Raw genomic sequence first — 26,412 nt, forward strand, 5'->3', positions numbered from 1 at the left:
CTGGGTTGGCCCAAATCGGTTTCAGCCATTTTCAAGCTGATTAATTTTTAATAAATAATTTTTAAATGTATTCAACTCTAGAATTAGGAAACGCATTGGATAAAGAATGGAATTTTACTGGGACAATAAATTCAGAACAAGCATACACTATGTCAATTATTCACACTATACATGTGAAACAGTGATAAATAGAAAATGCATCAATTGATGTAGGGAATATTACTTGTATAAGGCTATGGCAGAGTGCCAAGATATTTATTGTCTTCATTAAAAATCTAGATGTAAAAGCAACACATTAAACTTCCAGAGGATACGAAATTAGAGTGGGTTTCAAATATCAGCAAATAGAAAAATACAGTAGACTGAAAAAAGTAGCCCCTCCAACCCCAACAAAATCCAAATGTTGAAAAATCAGATTTATCTGCAGATTTACATAAACAGTGAAAGGTCTAAAAGTTTAAGTCAGGAAGCCTGGCTTCTATTCCCCGTTTTGCTGCTGAAGTGTCACCACACTCTGGTTCTCCCCCTTCCCTCTGTCCAGAATCTGTTTTTCAAAATTAATGAATACCCACAGCAGCTATTCATATCAAGGGAAGTTACATGGGGCATCTATATTTTCAAATCCCCACCTAATCCTAGACGTACCAAAATTGCTACACAGCAACTGATGAAGTGAGCCCATGAAAGCTTGTGTGCCCTCTCTTTCCTCCTCTGTCTCTCTCAACTAACCAAAGTAAATATTGTTGGGTCTCTCTTTATGCGAATTCATTTTGTGCAAATTTGCTTATATGCGATGACCTTATTTATACCAGAAATTCACTTTGTGCGAGAAAATTCTGATCTTATGCGAAGTCGGCTGGCAACTAACTCCTTGCAGGCTGGCAGAGTTCCAGTCTGCAGAGAGCTGGGAGGAAGTGGAAGGAAGGCAGTGAGGCAGGGGGTGCCACACACATGTACAGTACATGCACATGGCCCCAGATAGCCTTGGAAGCAGCTCTTGAAGGTAAGGTGGCGGGGGGAAGAGGGACACTGAGGCCCCTGTGGGGAGGAAGCTGGGCAGGGCTAGGGTTGCTGTCCAGCGAGGGATGCTTGGGACCTGGGGCCATAGTGTGTAGCTGCAGGGCTCCAGCAGGGAGCAGAACAAAGTCTCTGGTGGCTCGTCAGGGGAAGAGGAGTGGGAGGGGGAGGGGAAGGGCTGGCTGCCCACTGCTGCTTACACTTCCAAGGGGAAGGGGCAGACACATGGGCAGAGTGGGCTCTGGCCCTGATTCTGGGCCTGTCTCGACTCTGTTCCGGTGCCCTGCACCCCGCTGCCTTGGCCATATGGTGCGGGGCTGCACCCCTCAAAGAACATCAGGCACATGAGGTGCATCCCCAGGGCAGCGCAGCACAAGCAGCTGCCATTTCCTGCCTCCCTGCTTCCCTTCTCTGGGTGCCTCTGGCTCAGTGGGGGGAGAAGGTGCTGCATGGTTGCTGCTAGCAGCGCAAGGTGAGCACTCTCTCTGCGTGGCCCCAGTGTTCCCCGCTTCCCTGCCCCAGGTACCTCCACAGTCTAGAGGGCATGACCCAATGCATCAGGGAGCTTGTAGTCTTTCCGCGCAGACCCACTGTTCCCAGCCACGCTGGGATGCACCCGCCAGACTGGAGAGGCACCTGGGGAAGGGAAGCAGGGCAGAACCAGGAGCAGCAAGCAGCCAGTGTTCCCTGCCACCCTTTCTCCCAGGTGCCTCTTCAGCCCACCTTGCACTGCCCTGGCGATGCACCCCCTGCGTGTACCACTGCTTGCAGCGTGGAGCTTGCAGCCTCTCCACGCAGCAGTTATTGTATTGTGTGATTACTGTTTGAATTTGTCATGATTTGGGGGGCAGGAGAATGAGGCTGGTACATATCCCTATTAATTACCTGTAATAATGAATTCGCTTTATGCAAATTCGTTTTATGTGAGATTTTTTTGGAATGCAACCCTTGCATAAAGAGAGACCCGAGTATAAGGTGTGGCAGGAAGCCACTTTTGTTTCTCCCCAAAATCTCTGCTCTGTGACAATTTAATTAGGATGGGCCCAGCAGAGCAGACACACCTTTACCCTATCTCTTTAGGTAACCTGAGACAGATACATTCCTGAGGGAGGAGGATGTCAAAGATCAAAGTCTTTGATTTCAGATGCCGATGGCAAAAGGTCAGAAGCTAACACAATAAACTTTGCAATTGCAATTTATCCCTCTGTATTAACAGTGCTGCATATACACACCCGTCTGTGCCTCATTTCAAATTACTTGAGTTCTCATACGAAAGAGAGAAACTGACCTTGACAGCCCAGCACAAAAGATAAAGTACCTACAGTAACGAGATTAGCTGACTTTAGTAAAGTTGTAAAATTAAATATACTATGTGCGCCATCCTGTGACCAAACAGAACCAGTACCACCCAAGTAAAAATAACCACCCTTTTTTATGAAACCTGAGCAAACAAAGAAAGCACAAGTGCAAACTCATTACTTATGATTGGTATATAGTAATTGGTCACCTGTGTCAAATAAAACTTTGAAAGAACTTCCGCCCAGAGAACAGAGAACTGTGTATGCACTCAAGAAGAACAGATCGTGCATCTCTCCGCCTACGTTATCTTTCTGGTGTATCTCGTCTTATCGGTCTGTTTATCTCTCTATCTTTGGCGTTATCTTTCTTATCAAGAGCTCTTAGTAATCTGCAGACTGCAACGACTTATATGAATATCTCGGAAGCAACTGTCTTACCCACCCTGTAAATGCTGGGTAACATGATATCTGCATGCTGTAACTAAATCAATCAACTCCTCTGCCTACGCTGCAAGCCATCAGTAGCGTAAGTAAAATAAACTTTTCTGTGTAACCATCACGCTGTGTTTAAATCATACTGACTCCTGCTCACCGTTATCACCCACCTGCCCGGTCATAAACCCCCCTCCTCGCGCCAAGCCGGTCGTGCCGACCCAGGCTCGGGTCAAGGGTGCACCGGCGTTATGGGGCGCGACAGAAGAAAATCTGTTCCCTCTGCCTAGGTGACTGGTATCACCTACCTGGGTGAGGGGCTTCTACCTGGTGGGCTAGAGTCTGCCCGGTAACTAGTGATGTATTTCAAATTGGTTGGCCAACAGCCAACAGGTGCTAGCCTCCACTGGACCAGGTGAATGAGGTCACAAGGGCTTTATAAGCTGAGACTGCCCAGGAGGAGGGGGCAGCAGCCATGTGGGGGACTCATATTTAGAGAAGACCTTTACCATCTGAAACTGGCTCTCTCCCCCATAACTCATGAGCTAGGAATGGCCTGCCTCCAGAGGGAATCTCCAACAGCCTTTGGATGATGCTTATTAGTAAGCTACTCGAGATCTGATTAGATATATAGCTGGCAGTAACTCAGATGAGTGATCAAAAGGCTACCTCAGCCAGACTGTTTTGCTCCATGGGATTTCTATGATATTGCTCTGTCTTGTATCCTATTTTCACCCTACCCCCTGTAATCAATAAAGTTCTCCTTTGTGACCAGTGTAGGAGACTTATTGAGGGGTGGGTCTAAATTATGCCTAAGAGGTCCCTTAGGTCTGCAGACTAGGAGAAACTTTCCTTTTTGGCCCCCAACTTGGGGAAGTGCCCCAAGTGCTTGTACTGGGTCGAATAACCGTTGGAGTATTAGGCCTGTGTTTCCCTGAGGACGCAGGGCTTAAGAGGGTCCCCCCTCGGGGTGGTGGCAGCTTACATTACCCCTGAACTCTTTGGTGGGGCTTGAAAGGGGGTCTGGCAGGGCTTAGGCACCCCTGGAGAGACACGTGGAGTCCAGAAGGTAGACGGGCGTGGTGAGGTGGGAGGCTCAATGCAGGAGCTCCCCCTACTGGCTCGCCACATAAGGTACAAATCTATCCTGCCTTCTCTAGGTTTACTTTTCTGCCACCTTAAGTTCTGATAAGAATTACAAAGTAAGCTCTTCACCTCACTTGCCTGCAAGGTATGATCTTTTAGGCTAGGGACAGAAATTACATATAAACTGGTATAAGTGATTGGAAATCAGTTCAAATCTGTAACACAACTGAAGTTTAGTGCACATAAACAACTTTCAAAATGGCCAAAACTGATTTAAGGTAGACCTGGATGGACATACTATCAGACTTAACTGATTTAGGTTAAATTAGTTTATTGAACTTCTGTCCCAGATTCTCTCCAGATTCAAGTTAACTTACAGTCCCCCAGCATACCAGAATACTTTGCTCCTCTTCCACAACCCATCCACCCCTTGTAGGGTAGGCAGGATACCCTTGGCCCAAGCTGTCTGCTCCTGCCAAGCAGGAAGGTGCACTTTAGTACCTCCCGGTTTCTGACCTGGGCCACTGCAGGCACGTGGCTGTATTTCCCAAATCAAAAATGCATGTCTCTTCAGTTCAATCTATGCAGTTTAGACTAACCTGTGAAGATTGAATCAATTCAGCCTTGGGCTTTTTTGACCGCCTATACTTAACCTTAAATGCACTCAGAGTATATCCAGCCACATACAAAAGAAAGCCAGAAAAAGTGAAGTGTTTGGACCATGTGGGACGTGAAACACCAGGTTCATTTTCCACCTGTGCTTCAGGGTATCTGAGCTCATGTCTCCATGTTACTGTCCCAGCCACCAGGCTATAGGGCATAGTATAGGACATTAAGGGCTAAATCCTTTTCCCTTATATGTCTAAATGTGACATATGCAGCTTTATTCCTGAAGTTTTTGATGCTGTGGCATAGTTTGCAATTCTATTTCACCCCAAGGCAAAATATATATCATGCTGAAAGTAAACTGTATGGAGAAAAGGCAGCCTTCCACAACTTACTGGTTAGTGTACTTGCCCAGAGAATATGAGGTCCATATTCTAGGCCTCCCTCACACAGAGGGGGATTACACCTACATCTCCTGTTTCCCCACAGTGTTCTAACTAGTAGGCCTTCAGGCTAGGCATTATCCTGATCACACTTCCCTACCCTTTTCTTGACACTGACCACTGAACCATGTGTTTAATATTTATTGAATAGAGTAGATGAACAGTTCTGGGGAAGTTTCTCTTGTACTGGGAACAGGAATCCAGCTAGAACATAGGGCCCTTTGCCATGCAGAATAGCATTCAACTTGCTAAATGATACACCCTCCACTTTCTGCCTCCTAGGCTCATATATTTCACTCTCTTGGCTATTCATAGGATCAGTTTTAAGGGGAAGGCTGAGTGGGTGTCTAGATCAGTGGTTGGCAAATTTCAGAAATGGAGGGACTGTCCAAAGTGGGCCGGTGTTAGGAGCTGGTCACTCCTGCTACAGCTATTTCTCCTTGCTGGCTCAGCTGCAGCACAGGCAGAACTGCTAGCCACCAAAATGCTGCTGTAATACTATCAAAGGCCCATCCCCAGAGCTCCATAGGCAGGAACCGGTAGCTCTGTGGGCTGTAGATTGTTGACCCTTGGTCTGTATAATGCCTGCCTGTGCCTGGAAGCAGAATACGAAGGTTGAAACTCTCTTCAAATGGAGGGGGAGCTAGGACATAGGCCTCTTGCTCCCTCAGTCAATGACCTAATCACTAGGCTTCAGGGTTAAAACACGAAGGTCCCCCTCCTCACACCCAGTATTTGGGTTTTCCCTGGTTATTTAGGATTTACCTTCCCTATACATGTTCCTAAATGATCATGCTTTGCTGAATTTATGTCTGGACAGAACACGGCCCTATTCTAGTTTCATAGTTGGTAGGGTCAGAAGGGACCTAAGCAGATCATCAAGCTTGACCCCCTGCCATGGGCAGGAAAGAATGCTGGAGTCAAACGACCCTGGCAAGGTGTCTATCTAGCCTCCTTTTGAAGACCCCCAGGCGAGAAATGAGCACCACTTCCCCTGGAAGCTGGTTTCAGCTCCTAGTTTCCCTGACTGTGAAGTAGCACCTCCTGATGTCTAGCCCGAATCTGCTCTCAGTCAACTTCTGGCCGTTATTCCTTGTTACCGTCGGTAGTGCTCAGGGGAACAGGGACTCTCCCATTGCCTGCTGGTCACCTTTGGCAAGTTTATAGATGGCCACTAGATCCCCTCTTAGCCTTCTCTTGTGGAGGCTGAACAGGTTCAGGTCCCGTAGCCTCTCCTCATAGGGCCTGCCCTGCTGCCCCCTGATCATGTGAGTGGCCCTCCTCTGGACCCTCCTGATGCACTCCAACTGTGGCCTGACCAATATCGCATAGAGGGGGAGGATCACCTCCTTAGACCTGCTCATGATGCATCTGTGGATGCATGACAAGTTGTGGTTAGCATTCCTGACCTCGTCCCCACATTGTTGGTCCATGTTCATCTTGGAATCAATAGTAACTCCAAGAGCCTTTTCTGCCTCTGAACTGACAAGAAGGGAGCTCCCCAGGCTGTAGGAATGGTGCTGGTTCTTCTTCCCCAGGTGCATCACCTTGTACTTGTCAGTATTGAATCCCACCCTATTCTCATCCACCCACCCCTGTAACCTGTCCAGATCTCACTGTAGCCTGTCCCTCTTTTCTAGCGTGCTTACTTCTTCCCACATCTTAGTGTCATCCGTGAATTTGAACAAGGTACTTTTCACCCCCTCGTCCAAGTCACTGATGAAGATGTTGAACAGTGTGGGCATGAGGACTGAGCTCTGGGGGACCCCACTGCCCACAATGAGCATGTCTAGTAGGCAGGTGTACATTTCTGTGCCACAGCTGAATTTCAAACAGTGCCTAAGAGTCAGAAATTGCAGTTATGTGGCTGTAGAACTGTTACATGGCAATTACGTAACTCCAATTTAGTTGTAAAGGTGAAACAGGATTTAGCCCCAAGTCTCTCCCCCTATAAACATTCCATTTTTTATACATTAGATATGTAAGAGGAAGGATTAGAATCCAGGGGAGTGCTCTAACCACTAGGCTATTAAGGGGCACCATCAGAAGAAAAAAGACCCCTAAGACAGGTCAGTCCTAACTTTAAAAGAAGGGTTGACTTCACCCACATCACTCTTTTCAGCATTTCCTATTAGTTATTTTCAGCAATTTGCTGCTCAGTATTTTTTTTTTTAGGTGTGTAGCTCTACACATGCTTTGTGTACTATGGAGTGCATGACTGCTTTGGGACCAAGAAACCTATTTGGCAGTGAGGCACCTGGAAATTAGGGACTTTGGAAATGAGTGATGCAGCATCCATGGGAGAGCTGCAGGATACACATTACGTTTCAGAAGATGGTTTGTGGAGTGATTTAGCTCTTCTAAAAAATAAAGTAACACAACTGAAAGACAAAAGTTTAATTTCACTGTAAAAATTAAGTAGAGAGAGATGCAAATAGCAGGCATAGATTTCAAAAGGAAGAAATCTGTAAACAACAAATTAGTTTATTTTGTACATGGATACTGTAAATGAAGAAAGGAACAAAGGATCTCAGATCAATTTAACAATGTAGATTTTTGCATAATTTATTTTACCATTAAAATTGTTCTGGAAACTCTCTCCCCTTTTTGTGTCCCCCACACACATGTACATAATGCCAACCAGAATGTCTAAATTACTATGATAGAAAGACAAATTCTAGATGTTTGAATATACCAGCACTCTGTCTGCACCACTTGACAACTCATTTATCGAATTTGCTGAATTTATTCAACATTTTTGGTTTAAATGGAAGAGGGCTTGTGTTAAAGGTTTTTGTAAAGCAAGAGGTGTCAACACTTCAGCTTGCTTCCATAGTGGATCTAGATTGTCTTGCTCTCAATACTTATTGCAATGCTGACTTATTTACCTAGGTGTTTCATTGCATAGATTTCTGGAGATGAGGAAAGTTTGAAGGTATTCTGACATCTTGTGTTTAGATACTTTATAATCAGAGCCTTGGATAGATGCTTTTATATTATTTGAATGATCATTCAATGAAAGCTATATCCTGCAAGGAGTTAATGACAAATGCAAGGTACTAAGTATATGCATACTGTTTAGCACTACATGGCAAGCACTCAGCACCTCAGATGCTCCAAATGCTGAGTGCCTGGTAATGCACATGAGTAAACAGTGCCTGTGTCTGGGAGATGGTATCTTAGTCTGATCATGCCAATGAAGCAGCTTGTGCCTTTCAGCTGATAGTTTAAATATAGTAGAACTTCAGGATTCAGAGACAAATTCTAGCTTTAAGTGTTCCTGGATTCTTTGTCTCCTTAGAGACCAAGTGAAAGAAATTGAACTCCTCTTAGGTTTCAAGTTGAAAAGCTGAAACATTATGAAAATGACAAGTGCTAAAAATGTTGGATGCATCCATTGGGTAATGAAGATGACACGTTTTCCCTTTCCTAGAACTCATCGATGTGGGACACTTGCAATTTTTAGAACAGAGAGCAAGTTGTGACAGATACCTAGACAGGTTGTCAAGAATTAGTCATTGCAGAATTAAAAGGTAGAAACAAATTGACAGAAAGGGGTGTACACTACATCATAAAAATGAAACCAACAAATGTTTAGTAAAGGAAAACCAAAATCTAATTCCATTAAAGAGAATGCAAAAACAGTACCTATCAAAGCTACTGAGATTAATGAAGAGACCAAATTAATGGTAAAATTAAAAGAGAAGACATGTACAAGTATAAAGACCTTATCCACACAGACTTCCTATCCTATACCAAAATGCTGCACAAAAGAGGTTTAAAATCTAAGACAACAGTAAAGACTATAAGGCAACACTGGGATAAAAGTCCACTTACAAAAGTTTCTCTCAATGCTAGCAAAATCATCTAAAACTTACTGGAGATTCTGGTTTGCTTATCTCTAGTTGTATTGATTACACACAAAAACCGAGGCTTGATCAACATCAGGATAGCACTTTTCTCACCTAAGTGTAGGAAGAAAGAGCTTGCTCTGAAGTGCTCTGCATGGAGTCCCTGTCACATGCTCTTGGCTATCTGCCACATGTGCTTCTTTAAGGACCCTCACCATGCTTCTCAACTGCTTGCTTGATACCTTACTACATGCAATCTGGACAGCCAGAACAAAGTAACAGTACACAGTAGAGTTGGTTTGAAAAAAGAAAAGATCACTAGAAGCTTGAGATTTGCCCTCCCCCTCCTCTCTCTCCAACACAGAGGAGTTTTTTCAACTAGCAGTGACTAGCGTATCCTCTGTAGCCTTTTTTGTAAAAGATAGTGTAGTACCTGCCCCTGAAGTAAAACAGAAGAGAGAAAACGGGGCAAACAAAACAGAGTTGACACTGATTTACTCATCCACATAGAAACTTGAGGTGGAGAAGGTCCTTCCCATTGCTTTGTCCATCTCCCTGCCAGTGCAGGATTATGCTCCAATTCATTCATTTTTTTTAGCTTTTGCCCTTCATTTTGGATATTTCTAGTCATAGAACCATCAGTCTTCCTTGGAAAAAGCTACTGAGTAGTATACTAAATATAACTGTAAGGGGAAACAGTTTTTTTCACATACCTAAGAATCTCAATTTTTAGAAATTAATACCATTATTCCTAATTATCACCTTTATGCTAAATGCAGATTTCTACATATTTAACTTTTAATTTTTCGTTCTAAAAATCTCTCCACCCTACTAAAAATGTTATTCTCTTTCTTGAAGTTATATAGAATCTGATGAATTGGAAAACTGTTTGCTATTCTGGATCCTTCATCATTCACAAAGCTTGGAATAGTGCATAATTATTGACCCCTTCTGAAACTATGGTTAAATCATTCCTATTCCGGAGTATTCTCTGCAGGCTCCCATGGCAACTAGGTTGAAACAAGTTAGTGCTACACAGATAGGTGTGCTTGGGCTGCTCCTAGATACAAGAGAGATTGCCATTTTCCCTATGTACCTGAAGTAGAAGTCTGGATGCGGCAAGAAACGTGTTGCTTCTTTTTTCCCTCTGATGGGGAAGGTATTTTTCTCTCAGGTACTTAAGGCCAATCTTATATGCACCTAAACAGGTCTTGGGTGGACTGTAGGCACCTAAGCCACAAAAAGCAATCCAGATCTGTATTGTTCCAGAACCTACACAATTTTCTGGGCACCTAGGTTCATTAGGCATTCCCATTTTGGCTTAAAGATATTCCTGAAGTGTCTTTTTTTTTTCTTTTTCTTTTTTTTTTTTACTTGGGCAACTTTTCAGGCTTAGACATGATCCACAGGACTGTGTGGGCATCTAATTTCTGCCTAAAATCCATTGTAATCTAGACTACTGCTGGTAAGAAGACTTTACATGTCTATACCCTTGGTTCTTTACCCAACCACAGAATCTGGAGCAGGTCATGAAGGAATCCACTTCTAAGCACCTGAAGAAGAACAAGGAAATCAGAAACAACCAACATATCTTCATCAGGAATAAGTCATGCATCACAAACCGGACTTCCTTGTAAGACAAGAGGATGGGCTATGAGCATGTGGGGATGGGGAGGGGGAAAGAGAAGTGGATGTGATACTAAGATAGTAAGATAAAGTATAGTATCTTGATTTTAGCAAGGCTTTGGATTTCTTTAAAGTACTAAAGAGAATGTAATGGGAGACAGTATTAGTTTAGCTGAAAGTAGTGTAAAATGGAATGTAACTAGTTGGACCATGCTCAACAACTAGATGTTGAGCCACTGAAGACTAATTGGATGGAGGTATCAAGTTGAGTTTCCCCTGGGACAGAGCCGGTATCATTTAACTTCTTTCTGTCTCTCCTCCCACCCTCCCCACACAAGGTGGGCCATGTACTTTTTGTTTTTACTATTTATATATTAAAGGTTTAAAAGTCAAAAAAGAAAAGTCCCCCTCCCTCCTCATCTCACAGGCCTTGAGGGACTATAACTGTTTTAACTAAAGCTTTAAATCTCCTATCTTGCAAAATCTGCTTCCACCTTATTGCATATTCCCCTATCCTTTCCAGATTGTTTAAGGTCTTCATCGATAATTTGGAAGATGGGACTGAGGGCACGCTTAGCAAGCTGGAGGCAACATCAAGTTGGGTGGAGTTGCAGACACTGCAGGGTAGGAGTAAGATTTCAAGTGACCTTGATTAAAGATAAAATGGTCTGAAATGAATCAAATGAAATTCAATAATGTCAAGTGCAAAAGGCTGCACTTAGGATGGAATAACTGCATGCATAAATGCAAACCAGGAAATGACTGGCTAGGTTGCAGTACTGCAGAGAAGGACTTGGGGGTTACAGTGGACTATAAACTGAATATGAGCCAACAGTATACTTTTCTTGCAAAAAAGTCAGTAATATACTGAGCTGTATTAAAGGGAACATCATTTGCAAGCCAGGGGAAAGGCTTCACTTCCTCTACTCAGCACTGATGAAGCCTTGGAGTACTAAGTTCAGTTTTAGGTCCCACACTTAAAGATGTGGAAAAATTGGAAAAAGTCCAGAAGAGCAACAAAAATGATCAGAGGCTTGGGGAACAATATTTATGAAGAAAGATTGATAGAACTGAGATTGTTTGGTTCAGAGGAGAGAAAAGCTATGGGAGGATTGGTAACTGTTTCTAAATACCTGAAGGGAGGTTATAAACAGGGATCCTGGTTTTCCGTAATAAAAAACTGCAAATTCTTGGATAAAAAAAGCCCTAAATCCATGATTAAAATTAAAGGCCTCCCCTCAGCACAGCCCCCACAACACTGCTGATGCCCCTTACTTTCCCCCACAGCCGCCCCAGTCCTGCTGGTGCCCCTCTTTGACCCCAACAGCCCCCCAGACCTGCTCGTGCCCCTTGTCCCCCACCCACAGCCCCTGCCCCCTTGCCTTGCTGGAGGGGCACTCAGCTGCCAGGGCTATGGGACCAGGGACCCAGTTCCATAGCTCCCTGCCAACAGAAGGCAGCTGCAGCAGAAACAGAGCTGGCTCCACCACTGCTGCCTGCCTGGTGCTGGCTCCGGCAAGGGCAAAGCTGGCTCCCAGTGGCAACACCCACTCCCAGGAGGCCAGGAGGGACCTGCACCCCCAGATCCGTGCGGGGAGCAGACTGCAAGCTCAAGCTCCCACCCTGGTTCCCTCCTGCAGGGTTGCTGTAGCCCTTTAGGCAACACCCAGCAAAGCTGGGAACAGTGGGTCACACCAGGATCTCCTCTCCCCACCGCCACACCTCCTGTGCCTGCTGCTGCTTTGAGTGGTGGAGCCCCGCACTGCTTCCCTCAGTGCAGCCCCACATGCAGGAGGTACATTGCTGGGGCAACATGGAGTGAGCAGCCCCTAGGAGATCCCTGCACAGCTTCTCTGTCCCCAGTCATGCTGGGTCGCAGGGAGGAGAGCAGGGCAGCAGGGATCCGCCCCCGGCACAGATCTGGGGGCATGGGTCTCCCCTGAGAGTGAACAACAGGGAGTGCCCGGCTGGCTTCACATTTCCCTGCTCCTGGCTGGCACCTCCATGTGCAGCTTCCCTTAAGGGCCACTAGAGCCACTTCAGTTTCACATGCACTGGACCAGGCACTCTGGCCACAAGCAGAGAGACATGGAGCTGACCAGGCGCTCCATGCATTTCCCTAACACCCCCCCACTTCCCGCCGGAATGCTTGGCTAGGGGCATGTGAAACCAAAGCAGTTTTAGCAGCCCTTACGGGAAGTCGCACCTGTAGGCGCTGGCCAGGCACTTTGTGTATTTCCCCAACATCTTTCCACTCCCTCAGCCCCCAGCCAACTTCCACCCCAGCCCTGGCCCACAACTCCCCAGCCTCCTGCAAGCCCCACTTAACACTTCACAGGCTCCAGGAGGAAAGTGATCCTGATTTAAGTCTTGCGACTAACTGAAAGCCACAGGCTCTGCCCCTCTGGGCAGGGCTGGAGCTTTCCTGCCTTTTTTTGCAAAAACCTCTTGCAGGCTGGAACTCTGCCAGGCTGCAGAGCTCTTTGCAAAAGGGGGAAATCTGTGGATTTCTCTGCTAAAACCAGGAAATCCACAGTTTTCTCCATTTTTGCATGGGAAACAGAAAACCTGGATCCCTGGTTATAAAGAGGGTAGAGATAAACTGTTCTCTGTGGCCACAAGGGACAGAACAAGGAACAATGGTCTTAACTTGCAGCAAGGTAAATTTAAGCTGAATATCAGAATTAACTTTTGTGTTACAAGGGCAGGTAGCATTGGAACAGGCATTCAATCCTGCAAAATCACCACATTTGGAAGTTTTTAAGAACAAGGTCAACAATTGTTTGCCTGGAATAATTTAAACTGAGCGATATTCCTGCATTAAGCAGGGATTTAGACTACATGACCTCCTGAGGTCAGTACCTCCTGCCGTATTATTCTATAATTGTAGAACTGACAAAAATGTAGCTCATTAGCAAACACTTCTGTGTGAGGAGGTAATGACAGCAATGGTATCTACATTTTGACAATACCCTGGAAGGCAAAGCACTTATCCAGAAGTGGAGTCGTGGATTTTGTGCCCAGCCTCAGAAGATTCAAACCCACATCTCCCACTTTTCCGGAGAGTGGCCAAACATAAGCTTACAGACAAGTCTGGGAGAGGTACCTGAATCGTTTTCAATCCTTGGTTTCCAAGACACTGCCCCATTCTGTAAATAAAGTCCACATTTCTACATTGACTTTTAAGGTTTTTGCTAAGTCTTATTTTACTTGGGGACAGTAGTGTGAAATACCCAGGGCACTGTAAATTCATATCCTAGTCCTCACTCACTCAAATAGATAAAGACCTAGGCAGGCTGTGACCAGGTTTTCTGAAAGATTAATACTGCCAAATTCCATATCTTTCAGAGACCAGCAAATGAGTTTAATCCAAAGTTCTTCCCATATTAATGGAAAAATTGCTGCTGTCAAGTCACTTTCCAAAAATGGCTTTTTAACACCCAAATTTTGAACACCTACCTTTACAATAGTAGTGACCCTTGCATGCTTTCCAGCATGCTATGTATAATCTGATTCTCTATTGAAGGCAGTAGGTAACAGTTGAAAAGGAGAAAAGTTATGTGTGTAAGAAAGGTGTGGAACAAATAAGGGAAGGAAGTTCCAGGTCTTTCAACTTTGGCAGTCCTACCATTTAAGGTAAATTTACAACTTTGGCAGTTTAAGGTAAAGTATGTGTAACTGGGCACATCTACAAGAGATGCTTTGAGCATAATAGACTAATTCTACTGAGCATTAGCATGGTGGACAAAACCTGTGCTAATGCACTGTGCAGAAGAATTAGTCTACTGTGCATTAACACTACCAAAAACATGTGCGCCATGGCTAATGTGCAGTAGCACCAATTATGGAGCATTAAGGTAGTACCTGTAATTACAAGTACTAAACTTAATATGCTATAATCATGGTGCATTGATGAACATGTAGACACACTCACCAGTTCTTAAAAATATACTTCAGTACCTATGTGGCTTTTATTATGAAAGTAATATGAACATGGAAATCCATACTAGCTGGTCAGGCTGGACTCCAAAATTATCCAGATAAATTCTTGGGGAAGAGACACAATTTAGAGAGTGAACCTAGTGTTCATGGATAATCATAGAATAAACAACGAGTTCAGATATCCAGCTACTTATAAAGCCTCCTTCACCCCAATATTTGAGTGAGGGAAAGAAGTCTCAGAACTCATCTCAGAACTTACAAAATTAGAGAAATGCATTCACCACTCTTTCAGTTGGGGAACTGAGTCAGTGAACAGTCAAATTCCCCAAAATAAACACATGAAATTTGCAGCAGATTGTCTGGATCTCTGTGCAGCCCCTAATCATGAGGCCACTGTTTATTAGAGAAAATAAATGAAACTTGTGCAAGAAATTCAGTTTCTGTATGCCTCCAGTGAGTTACAGATTTTTTTTAATTAAAAAAGGAAGGTTGTGAAGTCTTCAGTGTCTTCCTTCCCTCTAAAAAAAAATCCAGACATACTTCCAGTAGAGCACCCTTATGCGAAGGTCCTGTATAAGCCAATAATTCCAAAACTTTTTAGACTGAAGGCATCCCTTGGAAAATGCCAGCTCTTAACTTTCAATCATTTTGGAAAAAATGGAAAAAAACAAACAAACCAGGACAATTCTTCTATTGCAAAACTGAAAAAGACCACGACAGGTCAGAATGTTTTTGACACTATGGATTCCTGTCATAGATCAGTGGAGAAAAAAAAAGGATACCTAGTAGATCTAGATTTCTATGAAATACTATCCACTGTTGTAGCTGTGGAACCAAATTAAAGCTCAAATCACTAATCAATCTTTCTTCAAGGGAACATCTAAACAAGAATAGCTTTCATTGGTATAATAGGGGAGGAGAGGAAGGGATATTGTGATAACATGTACAAATATCCCAATTCAAGCACCAAGCTGAAGATGAAAAAATCTTGTCATCTTCCATTATATACAAAAAGTTAATCAGTCCCCTACAGGATTGTTGTGTCTTGGCCTTTTTGAGATTGCAGGACCTCATTGGCTCATTGTGTCTGAAGGCAAAATGCTAAAAAGTTAACTACTAAAATAAATAAGCATTTCTTATCTTCACTTTGTTTAAAGGAAACTGATTCAGCCACTTTCAATGCCATCTCAAGGCTGTAGTGTAGCCTAAAATCAAAATGACCAGCATGACAGTTGTTGGCATATTATGAATGGTTGTGTAGTTCAATAAGCAGGCAGGTAATAATATGATAGGACAGCATAATCTAATAAAGGATTCAGAAAACTCTCAGAATTGCCTCCTTAAATGGGAACATGAGCTCCCAAAATTTTAATAAGCTCAGCTTGACATAATTCCAGCAGATGTAGATGGTAAAGTGCCATGGATACAGTGCTATGAAAATACCATTGTGTAAATTTAGAATTCTGTTCTGGCAAGAGGCTTTGCTCATAACAATTCTAACAGCAAAACAATGGAATCTAACAGTAACCATGTGCCCTTCACTCAGTGCTGGAAAAGCCTAACGTCTTTACACTATTTTAATTTATTCATGAAAAAAGACAATACCACATATCAACAGTGTTAGGCATCCTTCACACTATTTAATTACACAACCCTCCTAGTGCACTGCACACTGTTTTAGGCAGAAACATCTGGACTCGTAACCCAAAAGTTCATCTAAGACTTCCCCCCCATTATCCAGGGCAACTCAACTCTGCTGATCCAACAGCTTCCTTAAGGTTGTAGCTACTGACAACAATCAGCTTTTAATCTTAATGGTAATATGGCATCTCTTCCCATCTCTAACCTCATCCTGAATTCACATTTGAGTTAAATCACACCTCTACTCACGTGTTCTCTTTCCAGCAACCAAAATAATGAAAAGGTAGTACAACTTGAAAAGGAGGTTGTACCAAAGTGTCTTACTATATACCTGCACATTATACCAGTCAGAAAAAATAGATAACAGCCTGTCTACAATTAATGTCAACTTTAGGAGCACCCTACAATCCAATTTAGTGACAACTCATAAACCTAGCTCTTTTATGAATCACAAATCCCAGAAAGACACTGAGTAAAGAGGAATTATATGGTCGGGGGGCGGGGGGGAAGAGGTATAGAACATAGACCTTCAGGTTAGGGACAGACATTCAGAAAGCCTGAGTGTGAATTGATTCAATCTTTGCAGGTTAATCTAACCTGGCTAGGCTGAACCTCTTTATAACCATACAGACATCTGAGGAATGCAGTCATATGCCTGCAGTGGCTCAGGCTAGAAGCTGGGGGGTGCTACAGCAGCCTTCCCTTCACTTCCATAGTGCTAAGATGGGGGGGGGGTGGCCAGATCCCAGCAAGATGCTCTGATTAGGGAGGGGTCCCCCCCTCCCCACCTCCTGTTGATAACAGAGCATTTAGTTACACAGCACAGAGTTACACAGGGAGTTGTTAGCATTTATCAGTGCATCAAACAAAACAAAGCCTCTCTCATTAGTTTAGGCTCTTCTTAAACAACTTCTTCCAAGGGAGGAAGGGAGGGACATTACCAGCTACCTGCTGATTAGCTCCAAAAAGCCTTAAGTGGACACTGTTCTGTCTGTCTTTTTCCTGTCTCCCACAGCACGGACCACAGCCATCATGTGGTATGCTAGTTAATGCAGAGAGATGTCTGTATAAGGCAAAGGGGAGGACGTATCCCTGCTTGAGCAGGGAGTGGTGAGGGGGAGGAAGGGGAGCAGGAGGAGTCTAGGCAGACATCACTGTACCTGCATTCTCTGCCAGAGCTCTAACCAGGGAGCAGGGGGTGGGGCCAGCTGTGCTGGGCTGGAGCAGAGAGCAGAACCCTGCCCCCAGTTGCAAAGCATCTGCAATGCTGGGGGACTCTGGTTTAACTTAAACCAGGAAGGTGTCTGGGACAGACATTGCATAAACCGGTTTGACCCAAATCAGTTAAGTCTGATAAACCTGTTTGAATGTAGTATCTCAAGCTGGTTTCAGCCATTTTCAAACTGGTTTATGTGCACTGAACTTCTGTTTCGCTACAGGTTTAAATCAGTTTCTGATCACTTAAACAGGTTTATGTGTAATGTCTGTCCCTAGCTTCATAGTCTAAGTTCAGTGAAAGATGACTAGGGAGGTAGAAGACACTGATAATGTGTTTTCTATACCCTACCATTCTTCAAAAGTAAAGCAAATTCTAGGAAGTCTAGACTCAAATCTAGTCAAAATTAAAAATCTATGGAGACTCCAACCTCAGTTTGTTCTACTAGCACATACAGCATGAAGGGATACTATAAACCCATCCAAATACCTACAAAAATAATCAGATACCAACATGATTTATGAAAGCAGGAATGACTTGCATCAGAAAGAAATGGAAGATCTTGTCTCTTACTGTGAATGGTCATTATAATAATCTAATTCTTTGAAAATACTCTTCACTTCCCTGGTCCCTTCCTTATTCAAATGTATAAGCAGAATTAAGGTTGCATGGGACTCTCTCAGCCTGGTATTTCATAGTACTGAAAGGGAACTTCCAGGTAACACAGTCTAGCCCCCACCCCACTATGCAACCATGTCACATAATCACCTTCATAAAATTCAGAGTGCTTGAGCCTTGCTTCAGCCTAAATAACCTTTTAAGATGATTTATATTCATGCATACACAAACAAAAAACCCCCACAATCCTTAAAAGGAATGTAAAAATAAACTATTACAAGGTGCATGAGCTACTGCTAACAAACCGCCTTTTCTGCTTTTGAGTGACTGAGACAAGCCTGAGACTGAGACATGCAGTATTCTGTACTGCTCTCATTCAAAACAACTTCAGCATCATAGATGCTACACGTCTTTTTACCAGGTATGGAGACTAAGACACGTTTAACCTTAACTATAAGCAAGTTTATTGAACCTTAACAGTTAGAATTCCAAGTCAAAAGCAAAACAACTATAGCAGTTACAATTCTAATACTAAAGCTAGTCAAAAGCAATACAACATGCTCACCACCCCACAATATATTATTGTAAGTGCCAGAGTTAAGAACCCAGGCTCACAGGCTTCTGGGTCCCAACAACTAGTTGATGTGGCTATCACTGAAGACAGAAAAAGAAGGAATGAGTGGTTATAAACAGAGACCTAAACCAAGAAGTTGGAAAAAATGAAAACAAAAAGGAAAAAAAATGGCAAGATGTTAATATTGAATGGAAATGAGACATCTGGAACTGCTGGAAGAGAAACCTTTCATAATGCAGAGGAGATTGAAACCAGTGCATAGAGTTAATGTGCAGGTTCACCAAAGTGATTTTTTCCTGTATCTGTAGCCCAAAGCTTGAATTTCTCTTTTTACTTTCCTTTTGAATTTCACTGTTATAGCAGTCTTAATATGTATCAATCAAATAGTCTCAATAAAATCAACTGCTTCCTTATACTTCTTTATAGAATTGGAACATTCTACTCTTCTGTGATTCCAGCTTCACCCCAAAGCACTGAAAGTTTTAACCAAAAAAGGTATTTTTGGCCACTTAAGATGAGTTTAGAAGGAAACCACGATGGAAGCCATTACACATCCTTAACACAAATGCAATTACTAGAGTAAAAAGCAGCAAGACTGCAGAAGATGCTAAGTTAACTTTTGCTCGAGGACACAGATAGAAACCAAGTCGAATAAAGGAGTGAGAATGCCCAATTACTAGGCAACAAATTTTTGGGTACCTGGCCATTATAACTGCTGTTAGTTATTAATCCAATGACTACTTTACATAAATATGCATGTGTGGTTGTATTAGGGACTGTAACCTAGGACTCTGCATCCTCCCCACCAGCCAGGTAAATGCCCTAGCCATGAAACCAGAGTGAGGCTTTCTTGCTTGCTCCCCTTCTGGCCTCATGAATCTTGAATTCTTATTTGCACTGTGGTCTAGCTTCAACAAAAATCCATCCCCATCCAATCTAATCATGTAGCTTGGTGCTTTAGGGCAGCCCTCTGGAAGTTGGTGGGTGTAGGTTTAAAACCCTGTAGGTGGGGGAGAAATTAAACCCTGGTCTCTCACTTCTGGACAAGTGCTCTCAGCACAAGGCTATATTATATAAGTGTGCACCAGCACTTATACCACTTTACCCTGTGATGACTGTGTTTTTTTAATAAAAGTAGCCATAGTTGCTGTGTTTTCTATTGAATTCAATGCTGAGTCCTCCCCTCAGAGGCTCCATTTCCATCACAATGTGATCTAAGCACTGTTTAAGCTTCATTCTCTGTAACAAATGTGTGCAGATGGCAAAACACCAGGTGCCTAGGAAACAAGTCTAGGAAAGAGGCCCCCAGTGAGGCTGGGCATTTCCAGGGTTACCTGCTGCTGAGTCAGATCTCTTTTTGGATCATGTTTGGACATAAAGTTCAAATAAATTCTGGTTTAAATAAAACCTTTTTGTATATGGCCTCTGATCCTTTAAACACCATGGAATATTAGAAATGCATAAAATTTAGTTCGGACCCTTCTATTGTCTAACGGTAAGAAAATGCTTGCAAGTGCAAACCTATGCAAACATGCTTTGCCACTCTTTCCAAAATAAACAAGAACAACTAATTTAGGTTTCCAGAGCTACTATATATATTCAGCTGCAAATATGGTCTATACTTGCAGATACTGGACCTGACACTCATCTTTTATCCCTTACTAGATCTGCTTCCATCCATAGTGGAATTCCATATGACAGTGGGGCCACAATGTCTCTTTGTCTCTCCAGCCAATATGTAATGTGGCAGTGAGGCATCACACAAGGCTGAAGCTGGTTCCTTATTCAAAGGCATTTTCCCCCAAATTTCAATATTATATTAATTTAGAGATTGCACAAAAATAAAATGGAACTTGAACTCTTTATATTAGTAATTTACACAAAGATAATTTAAATAAGCTTATTTACTGGATGTAACTGACAAAAAAAAAAATCTCACGTGACCAGAAGCAGCTTGCAGGTGCAGCCATTATGAAGAAATGAAGATACACTGTTCCCAGACTGGAAACTGGGCAAAACTGTGCAAAATGTTTTGCCCCCCATTTCTATTTTGCATTTTCTTTGCTACTAATTGTATAAAAATATACATGTATGAAAAAACCCCAGTCAAAAGCAAAAAACAAGAAAGCTGGTAATATTCAACCAATTTGTCACAAATCCAGCTGCAATGTTTTCACAGTTACAAATTAAGTAGTCTGTAGGAAGCAGCCTTATTCCTGGATAAATTAAAAACAGAAAAAATGGCTAATTTATCCCAAGTTTGTTTATTTGTTACAAATACAAAAGTATTCATTCCAAATATTTGTCTTCTGCTCATTACTCAATAAAAACCTATGAAGAAATATAGAAGTATAATTGGTCCCTAGATAAATGCAAACTTCCAGTTCAGTGAATAAGTCATGTTTATTGTCATAAAAAGGTCTAAAGTTGTGTTGGGTGCAATATGCTTTGTGTTAGAAAATCATAGATATTTTTAGATACCCTAATCATGATTTACTACTAACAGCATGAGAATGCTGGCCTATGCCTCCCAAAGAGAAATACTAGACACCACCATTTTTCCTGTTCCACACGTTATAGATTGGTGCTTAGAACAGTTTATCCTGATCTCCAATTCTGTTCATTTGCATATAACAGAACACCTCCCTGTCCTCCTCCCCACATCCCACCCCTAGGCTCTGTTAGCTAGCACACAAACAGCTATGCATCCATGGTCCTGTGGTTCCCAGTTCTTTCTCATAGGCAATCAAAGCCTAGGTGGAATGACTTTTATTCACTCTTAAGGTTATAAACTAAGGAACAAATAATTATGCAAATCATTTCATCATGTTTTAGTCAGGCTAATCAATACAAATGCCCAATTTTCCTTGCTTCTATATTTAGATTTCTAGCACTGACATATCAGTAATTGGAAACATTTTTCATTCTGTACATAGGTTGCAACACTACATGAAGTTTAAATCACAGTTACCTGTTTTAGAGCCTCCCCTAGCATTGTTAGTTTACTGACCTCCAGCTACTCCAGTTCAGCCCCAGTACCCACAACATACTGGCTGCCCTGTTCACACAGCCCCTTCTATACCTGGAACATTGCCCAAAGCTTCACAAAACCCAAATCTGCAGTTTCATACCAGTCACACAGATGAGGCTTCTTCATCTCCCCCATTTTGTATGCTTGCATGTACAGTACCAGGAAGATCTCTGTTCCCTTCCGAGATCCCTGACATATTTAAAAAAAAAAAAAAAAAGAAGTCTACTTAGTTTCACATGACACCAGGTTGTTCTGCCACTGCACATCACTACAATAGTTGAGCAAGGATTGAGAAAGCTCTTCAGCAAGCATTCAGTAATTTTACTGCAGAGACAGCACTGCCCAGGTGTCCTTATGTGCCTTGCTTGGTATAATCTTCTCAGTTAGGAGTTACCAATGATAACTGTTTGCATTTAGAAGTTGCTTGCTTCACACCATTAAGATACCGTGAGATAAATCCCCTACAGTTTTTTTATTTCATTCCCCTAGAGCAGTGATTCTCAACCAGGGTGCCACAGTATCTTAGGGTGCTACCAGATCCTTTGAAGGGTTTATGTGAGGTGTGAGGAGATAAGCAAATTAATGCAGGGTTAAGCTTGTCCCTGCCTGGCCAATCCTGCACCCCCATTTCTCAGCCCCTCAACAAGGAGGTAAGTCCTATAATATACAAATTTGTATTTGAGATTGGGTGCCGCAATCTGCAAATGTTAAGAGTGGTGCCTTTACTCCAACAATTTTGAGAAGTACTGCCTAGAGACAGGCAGTTCTGCAGTTTTTTTTGTTTCTAGCTGAGTTGGACAGCTTCTAGCTTTCTTTCCCCTCTTGGAATAAAAATGCAATCCATCTGCTTCTTTGGTTTTATACACTCAGGTTCCCTTCTCATCAATTCTCTCCCTTTTGCTGTCTATATCAAGATTTACCAGAAATCTAAGAAATCTTTGTTCCTTGAATGGTATGTGGTGCTGAAACTTCTACTTTCAGAACACAAATTGCACCTGACATACCAGAAATCACTTCTGCCAGAAAGACAAATGCAGTACATCCAAGGCAAGCTAGAGTGGTTGTTCCCCTCATCATCCATATTGCCTACCTGCTGTGACAAATTTGCCACCTACTTTGCAGACAAAAAAAGGTCATTAGTGTCCAGGTTAACTTTGCAGCAAAAGTGGTGGAGCAAAAGTGGTGGCTGCCAAGTCAGAGTTCATGATTAGGACAAGACCAAGCTTCCTCATTTATAATGGATCACTTTAAATTGCCACTGATGCAGAAGATACACTTCCAAGGATGAGGACAAGCAGTTGGAGACTGGACCCATGACTACCCTGGCCTGTAAAAGCCAGTTGTAGGAGACTGGGGTCACTGCTGGCAGGGCTGTCAATACCTCCCTTTGGGAGGACAGGGTGCCAGATGTTCTTAAGTTTGCAGTTGTCTGGAACCTACTTGGGAAACCATCATTTGAAGCTGACTCCTAAGCCAGTTACTGCCCTGTTTCCATCCTCCCCTTTTTCGAGAAGGTCATGGAATGGGTGGTCACCCAAACAGCACCATGTGTATCTGGATACTAATAGCTTCTTGGACTCTGGTCAGTCTGGCTTTCATCATGAATATAGCACAGAGACTGTGCTCCTGGCCCTGTCTGAGAATCATCACTTGGAGAACTGGAGAAATTGTGCCCCATTAATCTAATTAGATCTTTCAGGTGCCTTAGATACAGTTAACCAGGAAAGACTGATAAAACATTTGTATGATCTGCTGGGACCACTAAGGGTGGCGACGGACGAGTGCCTGTCATCCCCTCAGGGCCTTTCCAGAATTCATTTCATCACCTCTCCTGTTCAATGCTCACATAAAGCTGCTGGATGAGATTGTGTAGAAATTTGGAGCAAGGTGCCATAAGTATACTGATGATGACTATTTCTACTTCTCTTCTGACTGACCCTGACCCCTTCCCCAAAGTCTCAATCATGGATAAAGTCTGGCCTCTGCTCACCACTCAGGGTCACAGCCTTGGGGTGCTCCCTGGATCCTTTGCAGCGTCTGTATCTTCAGGTTCCAGTGGTGGCCAGGACCACCTTTCACTAACTCCATCCAGTGAGAAGGCTGCATGACCCTTTCTTTTAGATTTGGATCTGTCCAGAAGTGACAAAATGAAGTTCTGGAAAGGTCCTGAGGGGACGACAAGCACTTGGAAAACCCAGATCCCTGGTGATAAACATTTCCCATGGGAAAATGGAGATTTCCCCCTTTATCTGAGAAAAACGCAGATTTCTCATTTTAATGGAGGAACTCGTGGATTCTATAGTTTTGCGAAGAGCTCTGTGCAGGCTGGCTGGCTGCAAGGGGCTGGAAGGGAGCAGTCAAGCAGAGGGCTCCATATACAAGTATATGCACATGGCTGCCAGGCATGGAGAGCAGTTTCCAAGGGTTAATTAGGGGGTGTGAAGTGGGAATTGAGGCTCGCATAGGAAGGGAGGGAGGGAGTTGGGCAGGGCTAGGGCTCCTGCCCAGTCAGTCAATGCATGGGGCTTGGGGCCCAGGGCCAGAATGCACAGCCGCAGGGCCCTAATGAGGAGTGGGATGGGACTGTAGGTGAGGGTGGGGTTGGCTCCCCAGCACTACATATAATCCCAGAGGGGACCTGTGCCTCTCAGATCTGTGCATGGGGCAGAGGTGGATGCAGGCAGCCTGCTGCAGGCTTTGCCTCCCCCTCCTGCTGCCCTCCCACAGGGCCTAGGCAGCCCAGCAGGTGTGACCCGGTGCTGCAGGGCACATCAGGGAAGCTTGTTGCTGCTGCAAGCTCTGCTCTGCCCTGGTGATGTGTTCCTTGCACGCACAACAGAAGCGGGGAAAACAACCCTGTGCTGCCACCCTCTGCTGCTGCTGCGTGGGCAGGGGATTCCTTACCAGAGCAGCGCAGAGCTCGCAGTGGCAAGCAGCTTCCTTGTGTGGCCCCACTGTGCCCTGCAGCACTGTGTCCTACCTGCTGGGCTGCAGAATCCCCAAGTGACAGCAGCAAGGTGGGGAGCCCGCATCTACCCTGCACACAGAGGCACTGGTAGGCTTCTAAACTGTTTTAAAATTGTAAATGTATCAAGAAACCATTGTGTTCACCTGATATCTATATTAGTGGTCTTTCATTTTAAATCACAAATATTGGGTGATTATCAGAGAATTTGCAGTTTTCTTTTCTTTTTTTTTTTTTTTTCAGTTGGGGTGAACCAGGATCCTTGATCATCATCACCCTCTGAGACCTGTATGACCTGTGTTTGTATGTCCTGTCCCAGCAGGTCATACAAACACTTTATCAGCATCTCCTGGTCAACTGTATCTGTGCCTTTGTAATCACAAGGACAGACTACTGCAATACGCTGCACATAGGGCTGGCTGCCTTTGAAAATGGTCCAGAAGTTGCAGCTGGTGCAGAACTGGGCAGCCCAACTTCTGATGGGGGTGGATCTGGTCTGGGCTCAACATGCCAAAGGGACCACCTTCTCTGCTGTGCCCATCATGATCAAAAAAGTCAGCTGAGAGTACCATGTCCTGCAAATACCATCAATATGCCAAAGTGTCTTTGGCTAAAATATGTGGGAGGTCATTACCAGCAGTCCATCATCAGCTCTGGAACGCTCTCCATCTTGAGGCCCACCACAGCCTGAGTCTAGGCATCTTTTGGAAGCAAGACCTTCCTTTCTGAGAAAACTTGTAGTAAACAAAAATTAGGCTGAGATACCGTCTGTGGGAGGAGGTGGTTTCCATTTTGTGTTAATATTTTAGTTCCCTTGTAAGTCATTTTGCTTTCCTGTTCTGTAAAAGTTATTCTGTTATCTTATTGTAAGTTAAATAGTCTTAAGTCTCTGTGGGGAAGGGTGGCACATAAATCAAATTAAAACAAAGAATAAGTAAATAAATATTTACTACAGAGCCAAACTTCAAACAAGTAGTACCCAACACCGCCTCTGTGTTCCTTCTCAGGCTGTGTCCACATGAGTGTGGATGTTTGTTTGCCCAGGGACAAGAAGCAGTGGTGCTGCTACTTATTCCTCGGGAACACCCATGCCATGCACCGTCAGGCAGACAGCAGGTTACCCCAGGTGTGGTAGGGAAGGCTGGGCTCAGCAACTGTGCTGGCCCCAGCAGTCTTACCTGGGGTCCCCAGGTCTTTGGGGAGCTGTAGCAATGCCACCCCTGCAGCTGGAAGCCTGGCTGGCAGCTGGAGTGTGGCTGTGGTTGGCCAGGCTCCAGTTTTGGGCAGCATGTGCTGCTGCCATGTACACCCCATTTTTTAAGGCATAGGGTTTTTTTGACAACAGGATCTCCTGGGGTCAACCCTTCCCCCCCATGGTGCAAGGCAGCAGTGTGGGGAACACCAACGTTTGCAGCATGTGGTGCCACAGATGGGTCTGTGCTGCCACATATCCCATGGCCACAGCCCCAAAGCCTGTCACTGACAATACCGTTCACCCAGAAAAGGACTTGGTTACAGCTCCTTTCCCTCACCAGCCAGGAAGCGGGCGTCATACTCCGGCTGTCTGAAAACTCCAAGGGGGTTCAGCCACACTCTCACATACCAGCCGGGCCATCCATCTCCAGGCACGGCCCTGCGCCTATCACCCGTCCGGCCTCCACTCCCGCTGCACGAGGGGAGGACAGGGACACCGGGCAAAGGCAGCGCTCGGCAAGGCCGGGCCCGGCCGCCTCAGAGCCTGGAGCAGCGGGGCTCCAGGCGGCACGGACCAGGCGCGGAGGCGGCGCAGCTGTGGGACGGGCTGAGCCAGGAAGAAACTTCAGGGGGGCGCCCGCCACCAGCGCGCGGGAGGGGTGCCCGGGACGGCCGCTCAGGCGGGGACAAGGGAAGAGGCGGGACGGCCCCGAGCCTCATCCCTCAGAAGGTCCCGCCCGCACTGCAGAGGGGGACCTCACTCCCCTCCCCCCGCAGCGGCTGCGCCCCGAGCGAGAAGCGGGGCCGGGCCTCACCTTCCCTCCTGCTCAGCGCCATGGCCAGCACAGGACCCGCCACCTCCGCCGCCGCCG

General features: G+C 44.4%; 1 protein-coding gene across 2 annotated transcripts in view; it reads right to left on the minus strand.

The window, feature by feature from the left end:
* ERICH1 (glutamate rich 1) overlaps window positions 1-26,406 on the minus strand; it is a 137,350-nt gene extending 110,944 nt beyond the window's left edge. For both annotated transcript variants that reach the window (XM_019537480.1, XM_019537479.1), the window contains exon 1: window positions 26,356-26,406. In XM_019537480.1, coding sequence (XP_019393025.1) covers window positions 26,356-26,377 — 22 coding nt within the window. In that variant the 5' untranslated portion in view covers window positions 26,378-26,406. The remainder of the gene's footprint in view (window positions 1-26,355) is intronic.
* Between the last annotated feature and the right edge of the window lie 6 nt (window positions 26,407-26,412).

The sequence above is a fragment of the Crocodylus porosus genome, unplaced genomic scaffold (genome assembly GCF_001723895.1).
Source record: "Crocodylus porosus isolate Cpor-Errol unplaced genomic scaffold, CroPor_comp1, whole genome shotgun sequence".
NCBI classification, from domain to species: Eukaryota; Metazoa; Chordata; order Crocodylia; family Crocodylidae; genus Crocodylus; species Crocodylus porosus.